The sequence below is a fragment of the Vidua chalybeata genome, chromosome 2 (genome assembly GCF_026979565.1).
Source record: "Vidua chalybeata isolate OUT-0048 chromosome 2, bVidCha1 merged haplotype, whole genome shotgun sequence".
NCBI classification, from domain to species: domain Eukaryota; kingdom Metazoa; phylum Chordata; class Aves; order Passeriformes; family Viduidae; genus Vidua; species Vidua chalybeata.
In genome coordinates this window covers 35,831,756-35,851,061 of record NC_071531.1, presented here as the reverse complement: position 1 = coordinate 35,851,061, position 19,306 = coordinate 35,831,756, and the positions used below count along the sequence as shown (strand labels likewise).

Below are 19,306 nucleotides of genomic sequence, written 5' to 3'. Positions count from 1 at the left end.
ATGACTTTATGCTGAGTGTCTAAGGCATCTTTTACTAAAATGAGTTCAGCAAGTCAGTGGAGGTTCTGCTCTGTTTGGGAAGGTATGCGTGCAAGGCACGCCTGTTAACCAAGCATCCTTGGCCTCAGGCATAAATATAGAGATAGTTATTACACCGGCAAAGATTTTTCCCTCCCAGTGGAGACACAGTTTTTTAGCAACACCGATTTTCCCTTATTGCTAAGACAGTGGGAAAAATAGGTGTCCATGGGTGTCAGTATACATGCTAGTTATAAATATATATAATAATATATGTTTATTATACTTGGAAAAAAGAGTAATGAAAATGCCATGTAAACTTGACACTATTGAAGTATTTGTTTATCAACATCTTCCCATATTTAACAAGGATTAAAATACAAACAATAGCTTTGGCCTTAACTAAGCTAGAGCCACAGCTCTAACAGATGGCTGTGCCAGACAGGCTTTCAGCACACACCCGACCTGAGCACCTCACAGCAGATGCCGACGTGGGAGCCCTCACGACAACCCACCGAGATCAGCAAGTAGAATTGCCCGTGTGCAACCATGAAGCAGGGAATGAAAACACAATCCAGCCGAGTAGCTGTGTGTTCAAAGAACACAAGGCTATCTCCTTTGAAGTGCCCTACAGACATAAATAGAGGATTAGGCCTAAGATATACTGAGATGCCAGAGGATGCTCACGTTTCTCTCTTATGCCTTCTGCTGGACCAAATTTCCCAAAGTCATCTGTAGCAGAGCCAGGAGGTGAATCTAAATGCCACTGTGACTTTCCCTTTAAGGTCAACTTCCAGCACAGATTCTGTGAACTGGATTTCCAAAATGAGCTCCAACTGCAAGAAGTCATACTAGTTCAACCATCTCCCAGTCCAGGGATTTCTGTACATCCCATTTCAGAGTACTTGTGCCATTGCCACACGCCAAGTGTCCTAGCCATACTATTTTTCCCAGATTATTCAGAAAATAATAAATAATTTGACAAATGGGAATTGCATGACCCATACTACAAATAGCTAACTGAGAAATTTCTATGGCTAATTGGCATCTGTTGTTAAAGTGACAAATGCATATTTGCCCTTTGTAGACCTTCCCACTTGTTACTCCATGGACCATCATACCATTTATGTGCTGCTAAACAGAAAGCTTCACTTTCAGGGTGATTGGGCTTTGTCAGAAAATTAAGGTATTATTTATTAAATGAATTTGTTACCCTAGCAAAAATTAGGGCAGCAGAACCAGAGGAATTGTGTTAAGGCTTGTGCTACCTGCATATTGGCCCCCATCTCCCCTAGGCTGCAGTAAAAGAACCATGAAGAGATGTCTTGAGTTTGCAGCACTTCCAATCCTTTGTCATCCTCCCAATGTCTTTCACTTCCCGTCCCTTCTTGCTCAGCCCTGTCACCCCAGGCTCACCGCTGCTCCTCCTTAGGAGAAACAGTACCCAGAAGGCTTCAGGTTTTGGCTTTTTTTTTTCCCCTCTGATTCTGCCCACAGAGTACATCCACCACATAATGTCTGGTAATTATTTATGGGTTGTACTCCCAAATCCAAGATCATCCAAGAAACCTGGCTACTGCATCTGACTGCAGTTCACTGACTTCCAAGGGCATAAGATGCCCAGGTGTTTTCTAAAATCTGCTGATATATGGAAGAGAGAATTTGAGAGAAGTACTCTAAGGAGATTTCCTATAAACCACTGGCAATCAGGTTAGAGAGAAGCGGGGAGAGGAGGAGGAAGAGAAACAGGAGGGAGGCAGGCAGGCAAGTGGTGACTTTGTTATTTATTTTCATCCTTTAAAAAAAATTGCAAAATTAAAGAAAATACTTAGAAGGCAAGGTTTCCATAGGAAAAAAATATTTTATTTTTTTAAGAACAAATTCAGTTTGAAACAGAGGTGGAATGTGATTTTCATAATTTTCATTTTCTGGGAACTAATTGTAATGTGGAACTAAAGCAGATTTCAAACTTATGACCAGCTACTTTTAATATAGAATGAAACAAACAAACAAACAAAACAAAAAAATAAAATTAAAAAAAAAAGAAAAAGAAAGAAGAAATTATTTATAACTCAAGCATAATACTGTGTTACTTACAAACTGGACAAAGAAATTCTTAAATAAATATTCATGGTACACAATTTCAGCACAAATATGCGGCAATTTGGCAACCTTTTATATAATTTTTTCCTCAATACAGTGCAAAGGGGAATGACACTGCCTTTAAACAAGCTGTAGCTAAATACATTGCAAAATTCAAATTTTATACAAAACATCTTGCTCAGACTTTATAAAAAACCAACATTGCTCTATATACACAATCTGGTTAAGAAAAGCCTTTTTTTATCTTGTTTTCATGTGGGTTTTTTAATTATTAAAAATGTGAATAAGGCTACTGTAACACCCCAAATCCATATACAGTAATCTGAACCTATTTACAGCATCTTCACTTAGACATGATGGTGCAAATTCCAATTTGGGTGACTAGGGATGATCATACAAGCAAGGCATTTACAGTAACTTTTCAAAGCTGGACCAACGTCAAAGAAAGGAACAGTTGGTAGATTGTCATAATTCTGCACCAGACACAAAACAGACGCACAGTACATTTTTTTTTTTCAATTGGTTGCAGGTTGCTTTTGAGCAATTAGTCTGATTTTTTTTCACAGTTTAGTATATAACTAGAATGTAGCCAACTGATGAAGCATAGATATGATTTAATAAAAATAAAGATCAGTAAGCCTATCTTTTCCCTTCCCCTCCCCCAAAATAAAATCTTAATGACTTACAAGAGAACCTTGTATGGATGGATTCATAGAAAAGAAGGGTTGTTGAAAAGAATTACATATGTACTGTAGTTAGTCACCATGGTAACCTTCCACAGAACCATGGGTTGTAATTTTTTTGTTTTTTGTTTCTCTCCTTTGGACGAACATCCCAACATTATCTTCAGGTTCAGAAAACAAAGACAGTGATCATTTCTATGACAGATATTTTTCTTTTCTTTCTTTTTTTTTTATTTTTGTTTTTTTCTTGCAGGTGCTCACCAGAGGTCTGAGAACCCTAAAATGCTGTTGCTACATTTTCTTTCCAAATCAGAAAGCGAAGTGTTACCATAGTAACATGACTATGTTAGAAATGTCTATTTGCATAGCACATATAAAAGTAGAGTTTTTTTTTTTATTTCCTCCCTAGGGTGCGAGCTTTAGGGGAATAGCCATGCTAAAGAGAAAACTTTAACCTGAAAGCCCCCTCTACGAACCTCAACAAAATCTACAGAACACATCAGCCTGTAAGGCAAGGGAAAACACAACACAGAAAATAAATGCTGGCACATCTTGTTGCTGTTAAATATGTGATGCAGTAACACTGAATTCCTGATATTTTGGACCTTATATTTTCTACTTTCCTCTTACAAGATGCTTTGGAATTTTTTTTTTAAACTATGCTCCCACTGGTGGTTTAGGATAGCTGATTTTTTTTTCCAGAAGTATTTTATTTTTTTAAAAAATGTGCACATATGCATACATACAAATACATACGTATGCATATATACTTATATATGTGTGTATATACTTAGACACACACACGCACACACACATATATGTAAAATGATGACAAGTTAAGACTATGCAATTGCCGCAAATGAATTTCACATCTTCTGGTGTAGATTCTGTGCAATCTCAAAATATATATTAGTACAAAAATCCAAACCAAAAGTAAGAAAGAATGAACAAAAGAAAAACTCTCACTTTATATCCCTTGTGTTCTATACACCTATTATAAATAAGACATATTTTCCTCCTCCATCTCAGTGTCATAATTTATTTTACTCTTACAGACTGCCAGAGTTTTGCCATATGTGCTTTAACATTGCAACAGAGCACCAATGAACTGCTGTGTCAGCCAGTACCTACACTTACGGTGCAGGGACAGCACTACAATAAGCCAAAGTGCCAAATGGGTCAGTCACAAAGAAATTCTGCCTTACTTTCAGAAATGAGCAAGGTTTTGTGGTTTGTTGTTTTGTTGTTTTTTTTCCCCTCAACTTTATTAGTGATAGAATTATAGCTCATTTGACCCACTGGCTTATAATCATCTTGGGCACTTGGCTCTCAGTTGTTTTCTTAAATGCTTTCCCTGTGTTTAGTATAATGTGATAGTATAGCAGCTGAGTCTGCTTAAAAGTCATACAAGGCAGACTACGTTTTTGCTACAGCTTCAAAGCTGTGTATTTTATTGCCAGTACCACAACAGCCCTGCCCTAATACCTCTTCAGTGGCCTGCCATTGTCTTGTCTTCTCCAGGCTTGTTGACTTACTAACAATACCCCTTTGTTCTACTGTATTGAAGGTACTATTTTTTTCTGCACACTGGTATTTGATAACCGTGAATTCCTTCAAATGCAGCCTTAATACACTGCACATGTTATTGTGTTTCCTACTTGCCTCTTAAAACTTAGCATACCAAAGTGCTGTGCTACCTAAATGCATTTTTTTTTCTTCCCAGCTTCTATTTCTGAGGCAGCAATATTCAATTGCAACTTCAATCAGCCCTTCCCTCCACCACCCAGTCCTGCTCTTGACTTTGTTGACAGCCTAACTTTTTGGCTGGAAGTCTCCGTACTATCAAACACAATTTTTATAAATGCATTACCCATTCGAGTGAGGCTGCTGTAGCAGATGGATGGAGAGTGGATCTCCAAACACTAATGTTCCATTAGTGATTCAGGAGGTGGAGTGAAAGGAAATCTTATGTGAAGGATGGCAGAGCCCTGGATAACAGAAACAAATGGAACAGTGACGGACTAAAAGCAAGAGAACTTTAACAAGTCTTACTTAGACACCAAGATCTGTGTGACAAATCCAGTACGCACTGAGAGAGACACACAAAAGTCAGAAGATTGCATTTCAAGCTTGATAAATCCTAGAGCACCTTCCCAGGATGCCTAGAGCTATTAACATCCACAGATTGCTCCATCTTCCCTTGGCTTTTGTACACGCCTGAATGCCCACAGCACATGGCTTTGAGGATGATGAATGTAACAAGAGTACAGCAATCAGAATGGGCATCTTCTACATAAAAGTCTTCCAGCTTTTAGTGAATACTTATTCACCGAGATAGGGATTCTACAGACTAGGTAAGCTGTCCAGCTTGCGTTGGTTCCTGGAGAAAGAGCTGTTGCCTTCTCCCCCCTGTGCTTAAGTCAATGCTAGCGCACAAGGCGTCATCACAAACCCCAACAGAAAGCATTTGACCAGTGAGTTTCCTCTACGACTCAACTGTACCACAGAGCTGGTTGTGTGTTCCTCAGACCTTGTAATAAATGTTTGCTGGACTCTGAGGAGGCATCTCTTGAACTATGTACACCGGATGTCCATAGTCGCCGCTGACCTTTTCATAGTGGGGACAAAAGACACTGTCTGCAGTCCTTAGAGGAATGATAATGTCACTGGGCTCAGAACCATTGTTGTTGCCACTGCGTTTTGGGGTGGCTAATGTACTAAGTGATAGAGTTGTCGTGTGTTGCGGGGAATGCTTCCTGTGTCTTCTCCGGTACTTCAACAAAAGAACCACCAAAGTGATGATGATGACGATGAAAATGATGCACCCTGATGCAATCCCTGCAAATAAGGCCACCTCTGAACCCAGTATACTGGAATGCCCAGCCTTACTGCCATCTGTGCTAGATCCTGGAAAGAACGGAAATACAATAGACAAAAGTTATTGCCATCCTGTGACCCATTTACATCGCTTAAAAATGTGTAGAGTAAGCAAGACTGGAAGAATTAACTGACAGCTAAACTTTGACAAACCAATTACCCTGTTAGATAGCTAAATGCAAACAGCCGAAGTCAGCAATCAATATAAAGCAAGACTTTGAGCCTTTTGGTCTCACTTTTGTGTTGCTCCCAAACCACTCTGTTTCATACATCATCATCCATCAGCAGCGAGAACTGTCACTGACAAGGCAGCCTTTGATGCACACGGCACCTTTTAACAGATGCAGGCCAGCCCCAGGCACAAGAGAGGGGTGGGATAGGACTGGAAGGGAAAATAACACAGGGAAATGACAATTCTCAGAACAACTGTTACTGTTCAGTGCCATACTGCTCCCTCTGCTATTTTATCTTTTGCATATTGATTTAAGTTAAACCATCCTTAGTGCCTCTTTACAGGGACTCCTCTTGCTTGGAAATGAAACTAAGGAGCTTGAGGCAGCATGGGAGACGGGAAGAATGGTTATGGCATGTCTGTTAGTATTAACTTACATTTACTTAAAAGGAAACAATACCACGCATTTGGTAGTCAGGAAAAGCTCATGTGCTGAACAGCCTGTTGAATATTTGCCGCCTATCCCACCATCATATTATTTGTCACAAAAATTACATGAATGCTCATTGACACTTTTTCACTTCTAAGTTTGAACCTATTTCCCTCTCTTGATGCTCACTCACATTGGAAAAATTATACAGATGCTATATTCACATAATTGTTAACTCTTCCTACCAAAGCCTCTGCAGGGATCAGCTAAAGCCACTGACTGTATGAAAGATTCATTATCCCAGTAACTAAAGACAGAGCTGGCAAGGAAAATTTGTGGCCTTTTTTGGGAAACCCAGAATCACCTGTCAGCAAAGTTTTGCTTTGTAGCATTACTAATTACTGAATTTTCTTCTGGACAGCTTGAGTCTTAAGAGTTAGGTTTTCTCTTGTTCACCCTATGAGTGAAATGCATCCTGAAGATATTTGTTTTGAATAATCTATTTATTTTGTTTAGATAATTATTAAAAAAAAATAAAACAAAACCCAAAAACTTTACATTTAGTAGAAGACCAGCCATACATGTCTAGACTTCACATGGTCAGCTAAAACATCAGGACATTAATTATAGATGCCCTGAAATAAATGTTATAAATGGCTGTCAAGAACCACTTGATAATGTACTACGCGGTAAGAGAATGAGACTCGTTCATCTGCCAGAGTACTAAATGTAAGGCAGCACGGACCACTGTAAAGCTGCTTAGCAAATGTCCTCTCCAAAAATTTTCCTGTAAATGAGAGACACTGTCAAAAAATGTAATTAACTTCCACAGCAGAGTGGAAGAGGGGAGAGAGGAGCTGTTGCCAAAACTTGCAGCTCCCACACACTATCCACTGGAGCAATCAGAACCGGCTTTTGCTTCATCTCATGATGAAAACATTTGCTTTTCTGTCATGTTAATAGTAAAAGAAAACATTTGGGGACAAAGGAGGAGAAGATGCTCCAGGGCAAAGTCCTACCACACCTACCTGAGTGGTCCTTCACAAAGGGGCTGGTGGTGGAACTCTTCCCGTTGGTGCCAGCTTCCTGCTCAGGGCGCTTGGTGGGATCTGTGTGCCGTGGCTGCCCTGCTGAGTTGGGATCTGGGGAGAGAAAGAGGACTCATGCAGCTTTGGCACTTGATGATATGGAGCCTTACAAGCTGGCTCTAGGTACCTCATGAGACACAAATGGTTTAACAGAAGAACCTTTATACAAAGGACTACGAGATATAAGAATGTAATTTTCCTTTTAAAGCAAAATGGTTATATTAGTTATTTCAGGTCTAAATTGTGAGGCCATCTGCAGAAACTATAGGTCTCCTGTAATTGGCAAGAAAAGCTTTGCAGATGACATTTCAGTTTAACTGAGGAAGTTGATTGACTACTAAACCAACTTCTACTTAAAAGAATAATTCTTTCTTCCTGCACAATAGGTTATCTATATGTGAAAAGACACAATGAACAAAAACCTCTCTGTAATCAGAATTCATAACAAGCAAACTATAGAAATATTAGCTTCCCTCTTTTCATGTATTTTAAATAATTCTGAGCAGCAGAGTTGTGGCTTTTGTTTTTAAAATAAAAATAAAAATGACTGAAACACACTACTCCCAGGTGACCTTTCCTTCTAGGGATCTCTCCAATGAAGAGATCTTATTACACTAACCCTCCTTCTGAAGAAATCTGTCAGTAGCCAAGGAAGAGAAAATAGGCTATGCTTTCAGACTATAAGGGAGGAATGACCACACTAGGCTTGACTGGCTCTCTGCTCCACACTGCTAAAAGAAGCCTGAAAACCAAAAAGGACATTGAGACTGATCAAAGTGATTTCATGAAACAGCAGATGGTCTTTACCTTGTCCAACTTTCATGAGGATCTTCATGGTTTTTGTCTGGCACACCCCTCCCTCCTGGTTATCCAGGCCCTCCAAAGACCCATTTGATGTTGCTGATTAAAAATAAAAGAAAAATAAACAAAAATAAAAATAAATAAAAATCAGGAAATCAACAGGCAAAGTGATGTGAATATGAGTGTCTGAAAGCAGGGATCTTTTCAATCTACCAGGACCTGGTTTTGTTGCTCAGGCTGACCTATGGAAAGTTATGAAATGTTGAAAGCCAAAGGAATGAATACACTGGTAAGCTGTACAATATATACAAATGGAGGAATGTGTTATCAAGGTTTCAAATTTACCCAGCAGCCTTTTATTTTCCTATGCACAATTGACTGACTGACTGACTTGGACAAAAACACACCATCTTGCTAAAAAGGTGATGGAGTCAGCTGAAAAGGAAGCTCTGGCAGGCTCAGAGGAGAAAAGCACTGAAAAACCACCCTTTTTTTTCCCCCTCCCAACAATATCTTTATAATCACCATGTTACACCTGCTTCCTCTATTACAAATCTCCTGCTGGAATAAGTGAACGCATACAAAAGACCCAGGTGAAAGCTAAGATTCTGAACTGATTGGAAAACCATTTAATATTTTAAAGCACAATCTCACTTTTCTCAGCTTTGAGGAGCCTCTGAGGGGGCGGGTGGCGAAGGGGAGTATGCTCTACTCTCAGGGAAACCTTTTAGCTCATACAAACAATGGGCTGCTTTCCCCTGTGTCGGTATTGTTCATGCTTATCTAGGTGCCAGCTGGAGCCACGCGATCCGGGCGCAGGCTGACACTGCCTTGCCATGCACCACTCCCTTGGAGAACCCACAACGCTGAATCACGATGCATGGGTGCGCCGCTGCTGCCCCAGCCAGCTGCTGGTTGCAAAACAGCTGCTGGCAAAGGACTCAGCAGCTCCTCAGCATTAGGTATTGCAGCCACTGCACTGCACTGGCCACCGGCCACCATGAGCAGGGCACAGCTGCAAACGGTGGGCTCTGGATTCACCATGCAGGGAATGCACCGGGGGTTTTCCTACCCTGGTTGTCCTGGGGATGGAAATTTCACTGTCACTTCTTGGGGCTGTTTATCTGAGGCCCAAAATAAACTTATGAGAGGGTGCGCTGGGCCACCAACTGGAGAAAACAAATGGAAAATGGGATGTCAGGGAGCTCACTGCTTGGCTTGGCGTGGTGGTGGTGAACTGCTTAAGCAGCACATGCCTCCCTCTGCCCCTCTCCTTTCAGCTTGTGGGCTTTACACTCTTCAGGTCTTTGTTTTTAATTCTTGCTCCTTCTCTTTCACCTTCCTTGGGGATTTTCTTTCAAATGCAGTCTATGTATATTTCCTTTTTCCTTCACAATGTCTTCCTACCCCCATGGCAGTATTTTTCTTGCTCTAATCTTCTCTCTAGCCGTAAAGATATAAACCCCATACTGCTGAACCCTGCTTCCTAGCCTTTGATCTGAGTCTTGTTTTTGTTCCACTTCTGACTCTTTTGTGACCAACTCGAATTACAGCCACCATACAAACTTTCCAAACTGTGCTTTCTGTTCCTAAAATTCCCTTCTCCTAATATGTGGTCCCTCCCAGTTCCTCCTCTTGTTCCCTCCCCCCTGTAAAAACATGACAATAGCTGTATGGCAAAAAGGCTTTTCAAAATACAAAAGAGCACGTTGAGTTTTTAAGATAAAAGCTGATCTGAAATGTGTCCCTGCATTGCCAGGCTTGGAAAATAATGGAGACATATAGTTGCTTTTTTTTTGGGGTTTCTTTTTGTTTGTTTGTTTGTTTTGTTTTTTTGTTTTTTTCCCAGAGGGGGAAAAAAATCAATATCAAGAACCCATCCTGGACATAAATCAAATGTGTCTTTGCTGAAAGTGTTTTTTATGATCTATTTGCCAATGTACCAGCAGAAGGACACAGAGAAAAAATGCAGTAAATAGAAATACCAAAGCTGAGCACCAATTGAATGTACAAATAATAAAAACTGACTTTGTTTTGTGGTTTTGTTATTTGATTCTTTTTTAAATTGAGCCAAAGGGAATCACATCTCCTTAAACACCTTCTACTTGATTTTAATTGGATAGAATGCTACTTCTGAATGCCAATGCTTATTTATTCTTTAAAGGCCTATCCACTTAACCCATGGAGCAGGAGACCTCAACAGGATGCAGAGGATGCAGTCTGACCTCAGTACAGAATAAGAAAGTAAGATGAAAAAAAGAATGCAAAATGACTTCAAATACAGTCTCCAAATGGGAAGACCCAGATGTACAATGAGTCTGGTTGTGTGCCTACGCCAGCGCAATCCGCCTCGCTTGCTTGCTAAAAGAATGCTTTCATAGCTTTGATGTCAGATGAATGAATTTGCAGAAGTATTCACTTTTTCCACAGTTCTTCAAGGGATTTTAGGAAAGCCTACGTTGTAGCTCAGAGTACAGACTGCTACGTCCTGAGGAACAGGGAATTTTCAAAGAGAAGCATTTCAGTGACAAAGCAAGTTTCCTATTCAGATTTTCCTGTAATTAAACTGACAATTACCCAAGGCCACTGGAGGAAATTATTTTTCAAAATTCATTAAGACTATCGAAATACAACCTTGCGTATCCCTAGTGTACCAGGAAGAAAGTGGGTAGCTTTAAACACATCATTTTAAGCTTTGAAAAGCTTCACTGAAAAAAAGAAGTAATCTGGGACAGCAGAGAAAACACAGTTTCATACTGCTAATGCCCCTTGACAGTGTAGTGTGCAGAAGTCAAACAAGGGAGTGAGTACAAAATATTCCTCAAACACTTGCTGTGGCCTTTCTATATTGATCTCCAAATGAAAATTACACCCACTGTCATTTTAGCTCCTCCACTGCATCCACAGCTCTGTGGGAAAGTGACCCAGAACTTGCAGCTCTGCTCACACTGAAAGGATATTAAAAAAGGAAAAAAGTGCCCCAAATACTAGTTTTGGATTTAAACACAAATGTAACACAAGTTTCTGGTATCCAAAATGGAAATGTTATCCTCCAGTGTGTTTATATAATTAGATTTTAAACTTTCCCTCCAATTTATTGTTATATACATATATATATAAGAATAGAGTTTTTAAAAATTTTGTCTAAATATGGATATATGTTAAAGTTAATTACTTAGATGAGCTACCATACAAATCCCTCTGCCAAGAAGACTAAATGTTTAAATATTAACATTAATAAGCATAATTAATGATTAATATGAAGTTTCTCATTAGTGTTAGTTTGTTCTCAGGATCCCACACTTCACTTTCTATTAATACAGCAATACATAGGAACGTAGAAGTAAGTAAAATGTTGCTAAACAGGTAGCAAAATATTTTTAAATCTTTTGATGGTTAAATACCTCTGATTTTCTGAGACCTGTCCTGCTCCACTGGTGTCAACTGCAAAACTAATAATTACAGCCAAAACCATATTAATTATTCACCAGTTTGTCCACACCTAAAAATGAACACATATAATTGTGCTAAAATCTCTACTAATTTTAAGACTTTCTAACAAAATTGTAATAACTTATAGGCCATTTTTACAGTAGTTTATTAGACACTGTCTGTCTGTATTCCTTGAATACAACACCAGCTGCCATTTTATAAGGAATGCAAGTTTAGCTTTTCAACATTCAGAAAACACTTATCTTTTATGAAATTATGGTTTAAGAGTCTTGCTGATACATACTTACTTTAGAGAAGCTAGTATACATTTGCAGGTTCATAACACACCACTTTAACATCTCCTCCTCCATACACATGGGAGAAATTAAATTATTCAAACCAAAAAACCTCATTCTGATCTGCCTCCCCCTCTTTGAAATACACGAATTGTATAAAAACAAACAAAACCCCCAACAAAACAAACAAACAAACAAAAAAGGCTGGAACTCATGTAAATCAATGTATGATGTTCTACATTTATTTGCTTTTAAAACTCCACAAGTGCTGTTTATTGTACAAAGTGCATTAGTCATAAATGCAGAGGCAGGGAGTCAGTGAGCATAGCAGAGTCAGCTGACAAGAACAGTTCCTGGCTATGATTCTTATACAGTCCCCATGGAGAGGAAGTAATATTACATTTTAATATGTCTTCATTTGATTGTTATTACTCTGCCTCCCAGGAGGCTACGCCACTGCATGGATCACGGCTGTTTTCAACCTACCAGGTTGGTAACATTGCTCTAATCAGACAGAGAATTAAGCTGCTGGATTTGTGCCTGTATATAGCTTTTCATTCACAAAGAGATTAGAAATGAAGGCACAGTCACAAAAATTCAACTTCCTTCATTCCTAAAAACACACATTAGTTAAAAAAAAAAAAAAAAAAGCCATCACAATTACTTAAAACACCAGCAGACAAAAATCTCAGCCTTTTAATTCTGCTACACCTATTACCCACAGTTTCATGTTTTAGGATTATGAAAAACATTACCTATTTGCAAATTAAATGACATATGCTTTGAACCAACACAACTTTAAAACACATCTATTTCTAGAGCTTGAACATGGAATGGACTATATAGCTGATGAGAGAAACGATGATCATCATATTTAATTTTCCTGTGAAAACTAAATGGACCTTAAACCACAGACTGTAGGAATAAATGAATGATGTCTACTGATGGGCAAGGGCAAAATTGATTTTGTCCCTCCTTAGTGTGCTGGACAAAAAAAAGTAATTTGGCAATATATTAAGGACACATCACTAATGAGGTCACGAAGAATTAATTGCTGCTGATGTGGATCTGTTAATAGCAAATTGAGAATTACAGGTTTTTTAGGGGCAGATCAGTACTATCCAATAGTAATGATTTTCACTGTTTTTGTTCATTAAATACTGCTTGAATACTGCAACAGAAAAGAGATTTCTCAAAATCAGAATAAAATAAAATCAAATAATACTACTCATTTCTACTTTTTCCCTGCTGTGCTTAGAAAAAGAATGAAGAAACAGCAGCAAAAAATCTACACAAGCTTTAGATCCAACAATAGGAAGAAGTTATGCTTAAAGCAAAGTTGCACTCCATCGCACATGCACTCTCAGGATTACTAAGTATATGTAAAATTTTTGAAAGTTTTTTATCAAGTAATAGAACACTATTTTGGCCAGACATCATTGTTTGTGCTCTGACTGCTTTCATCTGCTTTTGGTCCTTTTAATAATCCTCTTAGTAAAGCACTAAATAAATAATTCTTCTTTTCCAAAAATTTAGATAATTTATGGGAGATGTTTAAGAACACCAGAAATCACACACTGCAAAACCACAAATCACTGATCACAACAGGGAGGTTGTTTCTAAACTACCCATGGACGAAAGAACAAGATAGCTGAGGGAACAAAAAGAGTGTTTTAATTAAATCAAATTAAATTCTGCCCCCCCCCCCCCCCAGTAACAATGCCAGATCTGCATGGGGATCTGAAACAACAACAAAAAAAAATGTTCAGGCTTCTCACCAAAGAACAGGTAGTTTGGCACCCATTACTCTGGGTGAGCTGAAGAATGTTTAGAGAGAAGAGAAATACCCTAGTTTAAAATACTAGCAACTAATGCTTTCCCTTTTCTTGTAGTGACAAAAAGATTGACACTGAAACCTTCACTTTTTTTAAAAAAAATGAAACTTTCTTCTAAAATTTAACCGTCAGCAGTCCCAAACCTGAACTGTAAGTACTAAAATCTAAATGCATTATGAATAGTTGAATGGAGTGCTGTTTTATGTTGTCTGTGTTTTTAAACAACAGACAATAAAATCAAAACTTTCTACTGATCTTTTAAAGACAAAGAAATTATCTTAAAAAAAAACCCAGCAAACAAAAAACCTGCTGAATTTGCTCAATATAATTTAGGACCCCAACGCTATAATGAAAAATGTATAAAAGCAGCTTACCAATAATTTTGCTTTTTTCTAATGTCTGTTTTTTTATTTACAAAGTCAAGGTGGCAGAATTTTGAGGACTTTCTCAGCCTAAAAACCATTAAAAAAACTCTCATTCTACCTTATTCCACACATTGTTTCACATTAAGATAAATTTTTTTCCCCTTAAACTAGGGCTAATGGAGTTTATAAATACTCCTGATGCCAGCCTTTTTCCCCCTCTATCCACATGTGAGGCAGAACTTCAATGAGAGGGAAAGGACAAGAATTCTGTATTCTTTGTTTTCACTTTGCATTCTTGCTTTTTAAATTAAGGATTATAATGCATGTCTCAGGATTTATATATAAACAGGATCCACAAATTATATTCTCTACAAGTAAGTAGAGAAGTAAGTAAGTAAGCAAGCAAGTAAGCAGCAATGCCCTCTCCAGTCAAGCTAAAACCAGAGCAAAATAAAGTAAAATAAAAAACAGGCCTCTTTTTGCCAGGAAGAAGCAAAGGCTCTGCAGTGAAACTTTGTAATTCACTTTTCTAACCACTGCTCTGAAATGTGTCTTGTCCAACTGTGAATAGCATGACTTCTGGTACTTAAATGGGATTCATGATACAAGGGTATTTATATAATTCCCTGTTAATTCCCCATTCTCCACTTGTATTCATATGTTAAGAGCGGGACAAATTTTTTACTGTTTCAATGATTTTTTGAGAGTGCAATGCAGAGGACACAATCAAGACAGAGCCAATCAGTTTTGTACTGTAATATACTTTGGTATATACCAGCTGTATGATTCCAGGGACATCTCTGGAAATCCACAGACTCTCCTTCCCACATCTCATGTCATCTAACAGCACAAAACAGGGAGAGAGTTGTAAAGTTTTCTACAATTAGAATCACTTTATTAATTCCAGCGAGGCATGGGACCAAGAAAGAAAAATATACGTGGTAAAAAAAAAAAAAGCTGCTTATGTCAACAAAGTCTTTCCATAAAGGGAAAAAGAGACAGTGAGAGAGCTGGAAAATATAAATAAAAGCTGTGAATTCTGACTGGTTACTGCTGCCTATCATTTTAAAAACACCACCACTTTCTCACTGAGTTAAGGAATATCACAGCTGAAGTGTACTGAACAGTAAACTATTTACTGAATTATTATCCATTACTGAAGGTCACAGGTTCCACCCACCCACAACAAAATCCTACTTGCTTCACTGCTGTCAAGTGCAGTACCCCTTTCCAAAACTCCCTGGGAATGATTTAGAGATTATATAAAAACAAACCAGAAAAGCATCTCAATGCTGTATCACTATGAACGACAAGTCTTTCATTACAGTTAAGCATTTCTAAAAGAATTTCAGTTCTATATTTCACATACTCTGAGAAATGTTGTCAGATAATGATCCACTGCACACATGGTTGCTTCTAGTTTACATAAACAAATTATATATTTGTGAGCGCTGAAGTAACTGTGGCAGATGTAAGCCCACTAATTATGATGTATTTAGTGTATACCCAAAAGTATGCATCTAAAACAGATTACTAGTTAGTTGACTTCACCATTCACAAACAGGTATTTTACGCAAATTTATCCTCTCTCCCAGCATGCTACTGACTAAAGCTTCTCATGGATGGGGAGAAGTGTCTCCCACTACCACAGCAAGCTTTGCTTAACAGTTCAGCTGAACAGAACTAATAGAATTAGTTAGCATTCAAGTTACACTGATTGTTGCTAATGACAAGAGGGCTTGCTGGAAACAAAAGCAGAAGCTTTAACATTAAATGAGGACCTACTTTCTGTATCATACAAATTCAACTTCACTCTACAAAATGTTCACCTGCCTTGAAAATCTCTCTGTTTTTTTGTCTGTGGCACTTGGGTAAGAAAGGGTTATAGTGAAAGTTCATATTAAATAAGTAACAAACCTCTTGCTCATTCTACTGTCACTAATTGCATGCAATGATATTAATGACCCAGTAATTGCTATACGAGTAGCACTGAAGTGGAAAACATCATTTTGAGGCAGAGTTCATCTCTAGGTGGTAGGACTTCACCAGTGACTGAGTTAATGCCTAGTGACAGTTTAGAATATAACACTACAAATGAGAAAATGTGCCAGTCTCACGGTTATAACAGTTTAGATGGACATGATGTTATTTGCTTTGACCACACAGAGTCTAGAAGTAACCCCAATAAAGTACCACAGTCAGACTATGCCCTGTAGATGAACCTCATTCCTTTCAGGGGAGATGCTCTGTACTATAACAATCTAGAGCAATTTTCCACATGTTTGCTTCAATAAAAGAATACCTTCATCTCCTGCTTTTACATGTAGCACAACAAAAGTGTGCTTTATTGCGAAACACAAAAAGCTATTTACATCATCTAACTATCCTTCAGCAACACAGAGTTTGGCACCTTAGTACTGAGATCAATTATGATACTATTGAATGACTGTACACTTGGCAAAGATGATCAGAAGTTAAGCACTGTTTTGACTGCAGTATGCTTATGTTTGTGTTTAGAGCTGTAAAATATCCACAAAGTAAACCTTAATGAGGGAACATTGTAGAAATAAAGCAATCTGAATTTCCACGGTTCTAGAGGATCTCCTGTTCAAATACTTGCCATTAAGAAATTAAGAGGTTTAGCTTCTTTAGAAATTATCACGTAATTTCACGTAAAAGAAACTCCAGTGCTAATTCCACCAGCGTTCGGAATTTTGAAAAGTCACAACTAGACAGGCAAACTGATACTTTTAATACTTATGTTCATAGAGTTTTTTAAAATTCACTGGGGTTTTAACAGTATAACATTATTTAGTTGTTTGATTTTTTTTTTCCTGTTGCAATGAAAATTTTGCTAATGTCTTGATTCTGCTACCAAACCTGCTGTGGCAGCCTCTGGATGGCATGTGGAATCAACTTGCAGCAAAGGCTGGGGCCAAACACATGGAAAGCAACTCTGCAAAAAAGCTATGAGGGTCCTGGTGGACATCAAGTTGACCATGAGGCAGCAACGTGCCCTTGTGGCAAAGGAAGCAAACAGCTCTTGGGCTCAATCTGTAAGAGCACTGGCAGCTGGTTTGGCGAGGTGATCCTTCCACACCACTCTCAACTGGTGAGGCCACACCTGCAGAGCTGGGTGCAGTCGCAGGCTCCTCAACACAAGACAGATATGGACTCACAGGAGTAAGTGCAGTAAATGCTCATGGAGATGAAGGACCGGGAGCACCTGCATAGGAGGAGGGGCTGCATCCTTGGGGACACTCAAAACTCAGCTGGACACGGTTCTGGGCAACTGGCTGCAGGTGGACCTGCTTGAGCAAAGGCTTGAGCAGGGATGAGCTCCAGAGGTGCCATCCAAACCAATCCGTTCTGAAATTCTGTAATCAGCTGGGCTGTGGTGGTCTAATGCATTTATGTGCTAACATGAAATACTTGAAAAACAAATAATTTTAAGTTTTCCTGGCAGGATCTGGAATCAGAACTCTGTTTCTCTCACAGGAGCCCAGTGAGGACATAAGGACTACTCTGCTGCTGCAGTTTAGTGATTTTTGCTGTCTTCATCTACCAAACAGAAAACAAATCATGCTAACAAAGATCCAAACATACTTTTAAAAACCAGCCTTATCAGCTTAATACGGACTCTTCTCCAAGAACAGCTAAGACTACCTTAAGCCTAATCCTGCTTTTATTTCCAGAAAAATTTGCATGATTTCCTTGGGACTGAAAAAAGAAACTGGAAGGCTGCCCATTAGGGCTTAATTTTATAGTCTGATTTATCAGAAATAAATCCTAAAATATTCTTCATCCAAGGTTTCCAGGATGGACTGAAGTCAGGAAAGAAAATCCAAACTGACATTTAACCCTGGTTTTCAAGAATTCCAGCCTTTTGTTTTAACTAATGCAGTTTTCAGACAAAAGTACATTTCCCTCCATTCCAGCCATGTAAAGACTTTAATGAGGCAACCAATTTCAAGACTTCAAATTGAATTTCATTAAAGTCTTTATAAATCCTTATGCAGCTCCTCATCTTTAATTTTAGGACTTCAAATACTGCAATATGTAACACATATGATACAAGCAACTGTATAAAGAATAATCATTCCACTTGATGAGCTAAATGATCATCACCGAACTTACATACAAAATAGAAATTAAATGTGTTTCAGTGTGGTAGTGCACTCTTAAGTTTCAGTTTAGACAGATACTTTCTTCATGCTTTCCTCATAGCATGGCACATCTTACCAATACACACCCTCCTGATTTAAACAGTTACTCATATCCCGAATATAAAGGATAAAATACACACTCAGCGCATTCTTCTTCTGCATGTAGCCCTGTTAAGGATGTTTATTCAAATCAAAGAACATACACATTTTGGAGAAGATCAGTGTTTAAGCTTTTTTTTTTTTTTTTGCAAAGCACACGAATACTTCATACATAAAGACTTCTAAGGAGAATACTGAATCTTTCTTTGTGAATGCATTATATTTCCTGTATTTGTAAACTGCTTCTGAGGAGCTATGAAAGCGAGATATAAAAATAGCTACTAAAACTATTAAACAGCTTCTTATGAAATTTTAAAATCTGTTAAATTCATGAATACTTCTTGAATATTTTTTTCTTCCAGTCTGAACAATTATTCTTCATTTTCATCTGATTCGATATCTATTCAGAATACTTGCAGGGGGTGTGGGGGAAGATAACTGTATTTTTTCCACAACATGCCATCAATTAACAAACGGAGAATTTGTATCTTTCATTTCCTTCCCTTAGGAATAGAGACATAATAACAGATTTCCTGCTGAACTATCTCTGTCTACTTTAAAGGAGATAAACGATTGGTATTGCCTAGGTAATGGAACCGAATATGAACAAAGTCCATCAATATAAAATAGCCTTATTCTCTTACAAGACCTGTGTGGTCTGGGACAAAACCCCAAAGGACCATGACTCCATTAATCCTGCAGGTCTTAGACTCTGTTAGAAATCTGAAGCTGCACAGACAGTGATTTTTCTCTCTAATAATATTATTTGTATAAGCTGTATTTATATTTCATTCAACAAGAGCTAAGTGGTATTGCTGATACATCCCTTAAAAGACTCTTCAGCAAAGTCAAAGACTGACCTCTGGATATCATTTTACACTAAGGAGAAATTATTTATCTATTTTTCTGAGGAAGGAAGAGGAGAAAGGAAAGAAAAAAGT

At 38.2% G+C, this 19,306-nt stretch overlaps 1 protein-coding gene across 2 annotated transcripts in view; it reads right to left on the bottom strand.

Annotated features, from left to right (window-relative positions):
• Positions 1-1,859: 1,859 nt before the first annotated feature.
• Positions 1,860-19,306, bottom strand: part of EFNB2 (ephrin B2) — a 44,700-nt gene continuing 27,253 nt past the window's right edge. The window contains exons 3-5 of one of the 2 annotated variants that reach the window (XM_053936487.1): positions 8,179-8,271; positions 7,312-7,425; positions 1,860-5,711 (exon numbers count right to left, since the gene is read on the bottom strand). In XM_053936487.1, coding sequence (XP_053792462.1) covers positions 5,329-5,711; positions 7,312-7,425; positions 8,179-8,271 — 590 coding nt within the window. In that variant the 3' untranslated portion in view covers positions 1,860-5,328. The remainder of the gene's footprint in view (positions 5,712-7,311; positions 7,426-8,178; positions 8,272-19,306) is intronic. The other variant, XM_053936488.1, reaches the window with a different exon arrangement.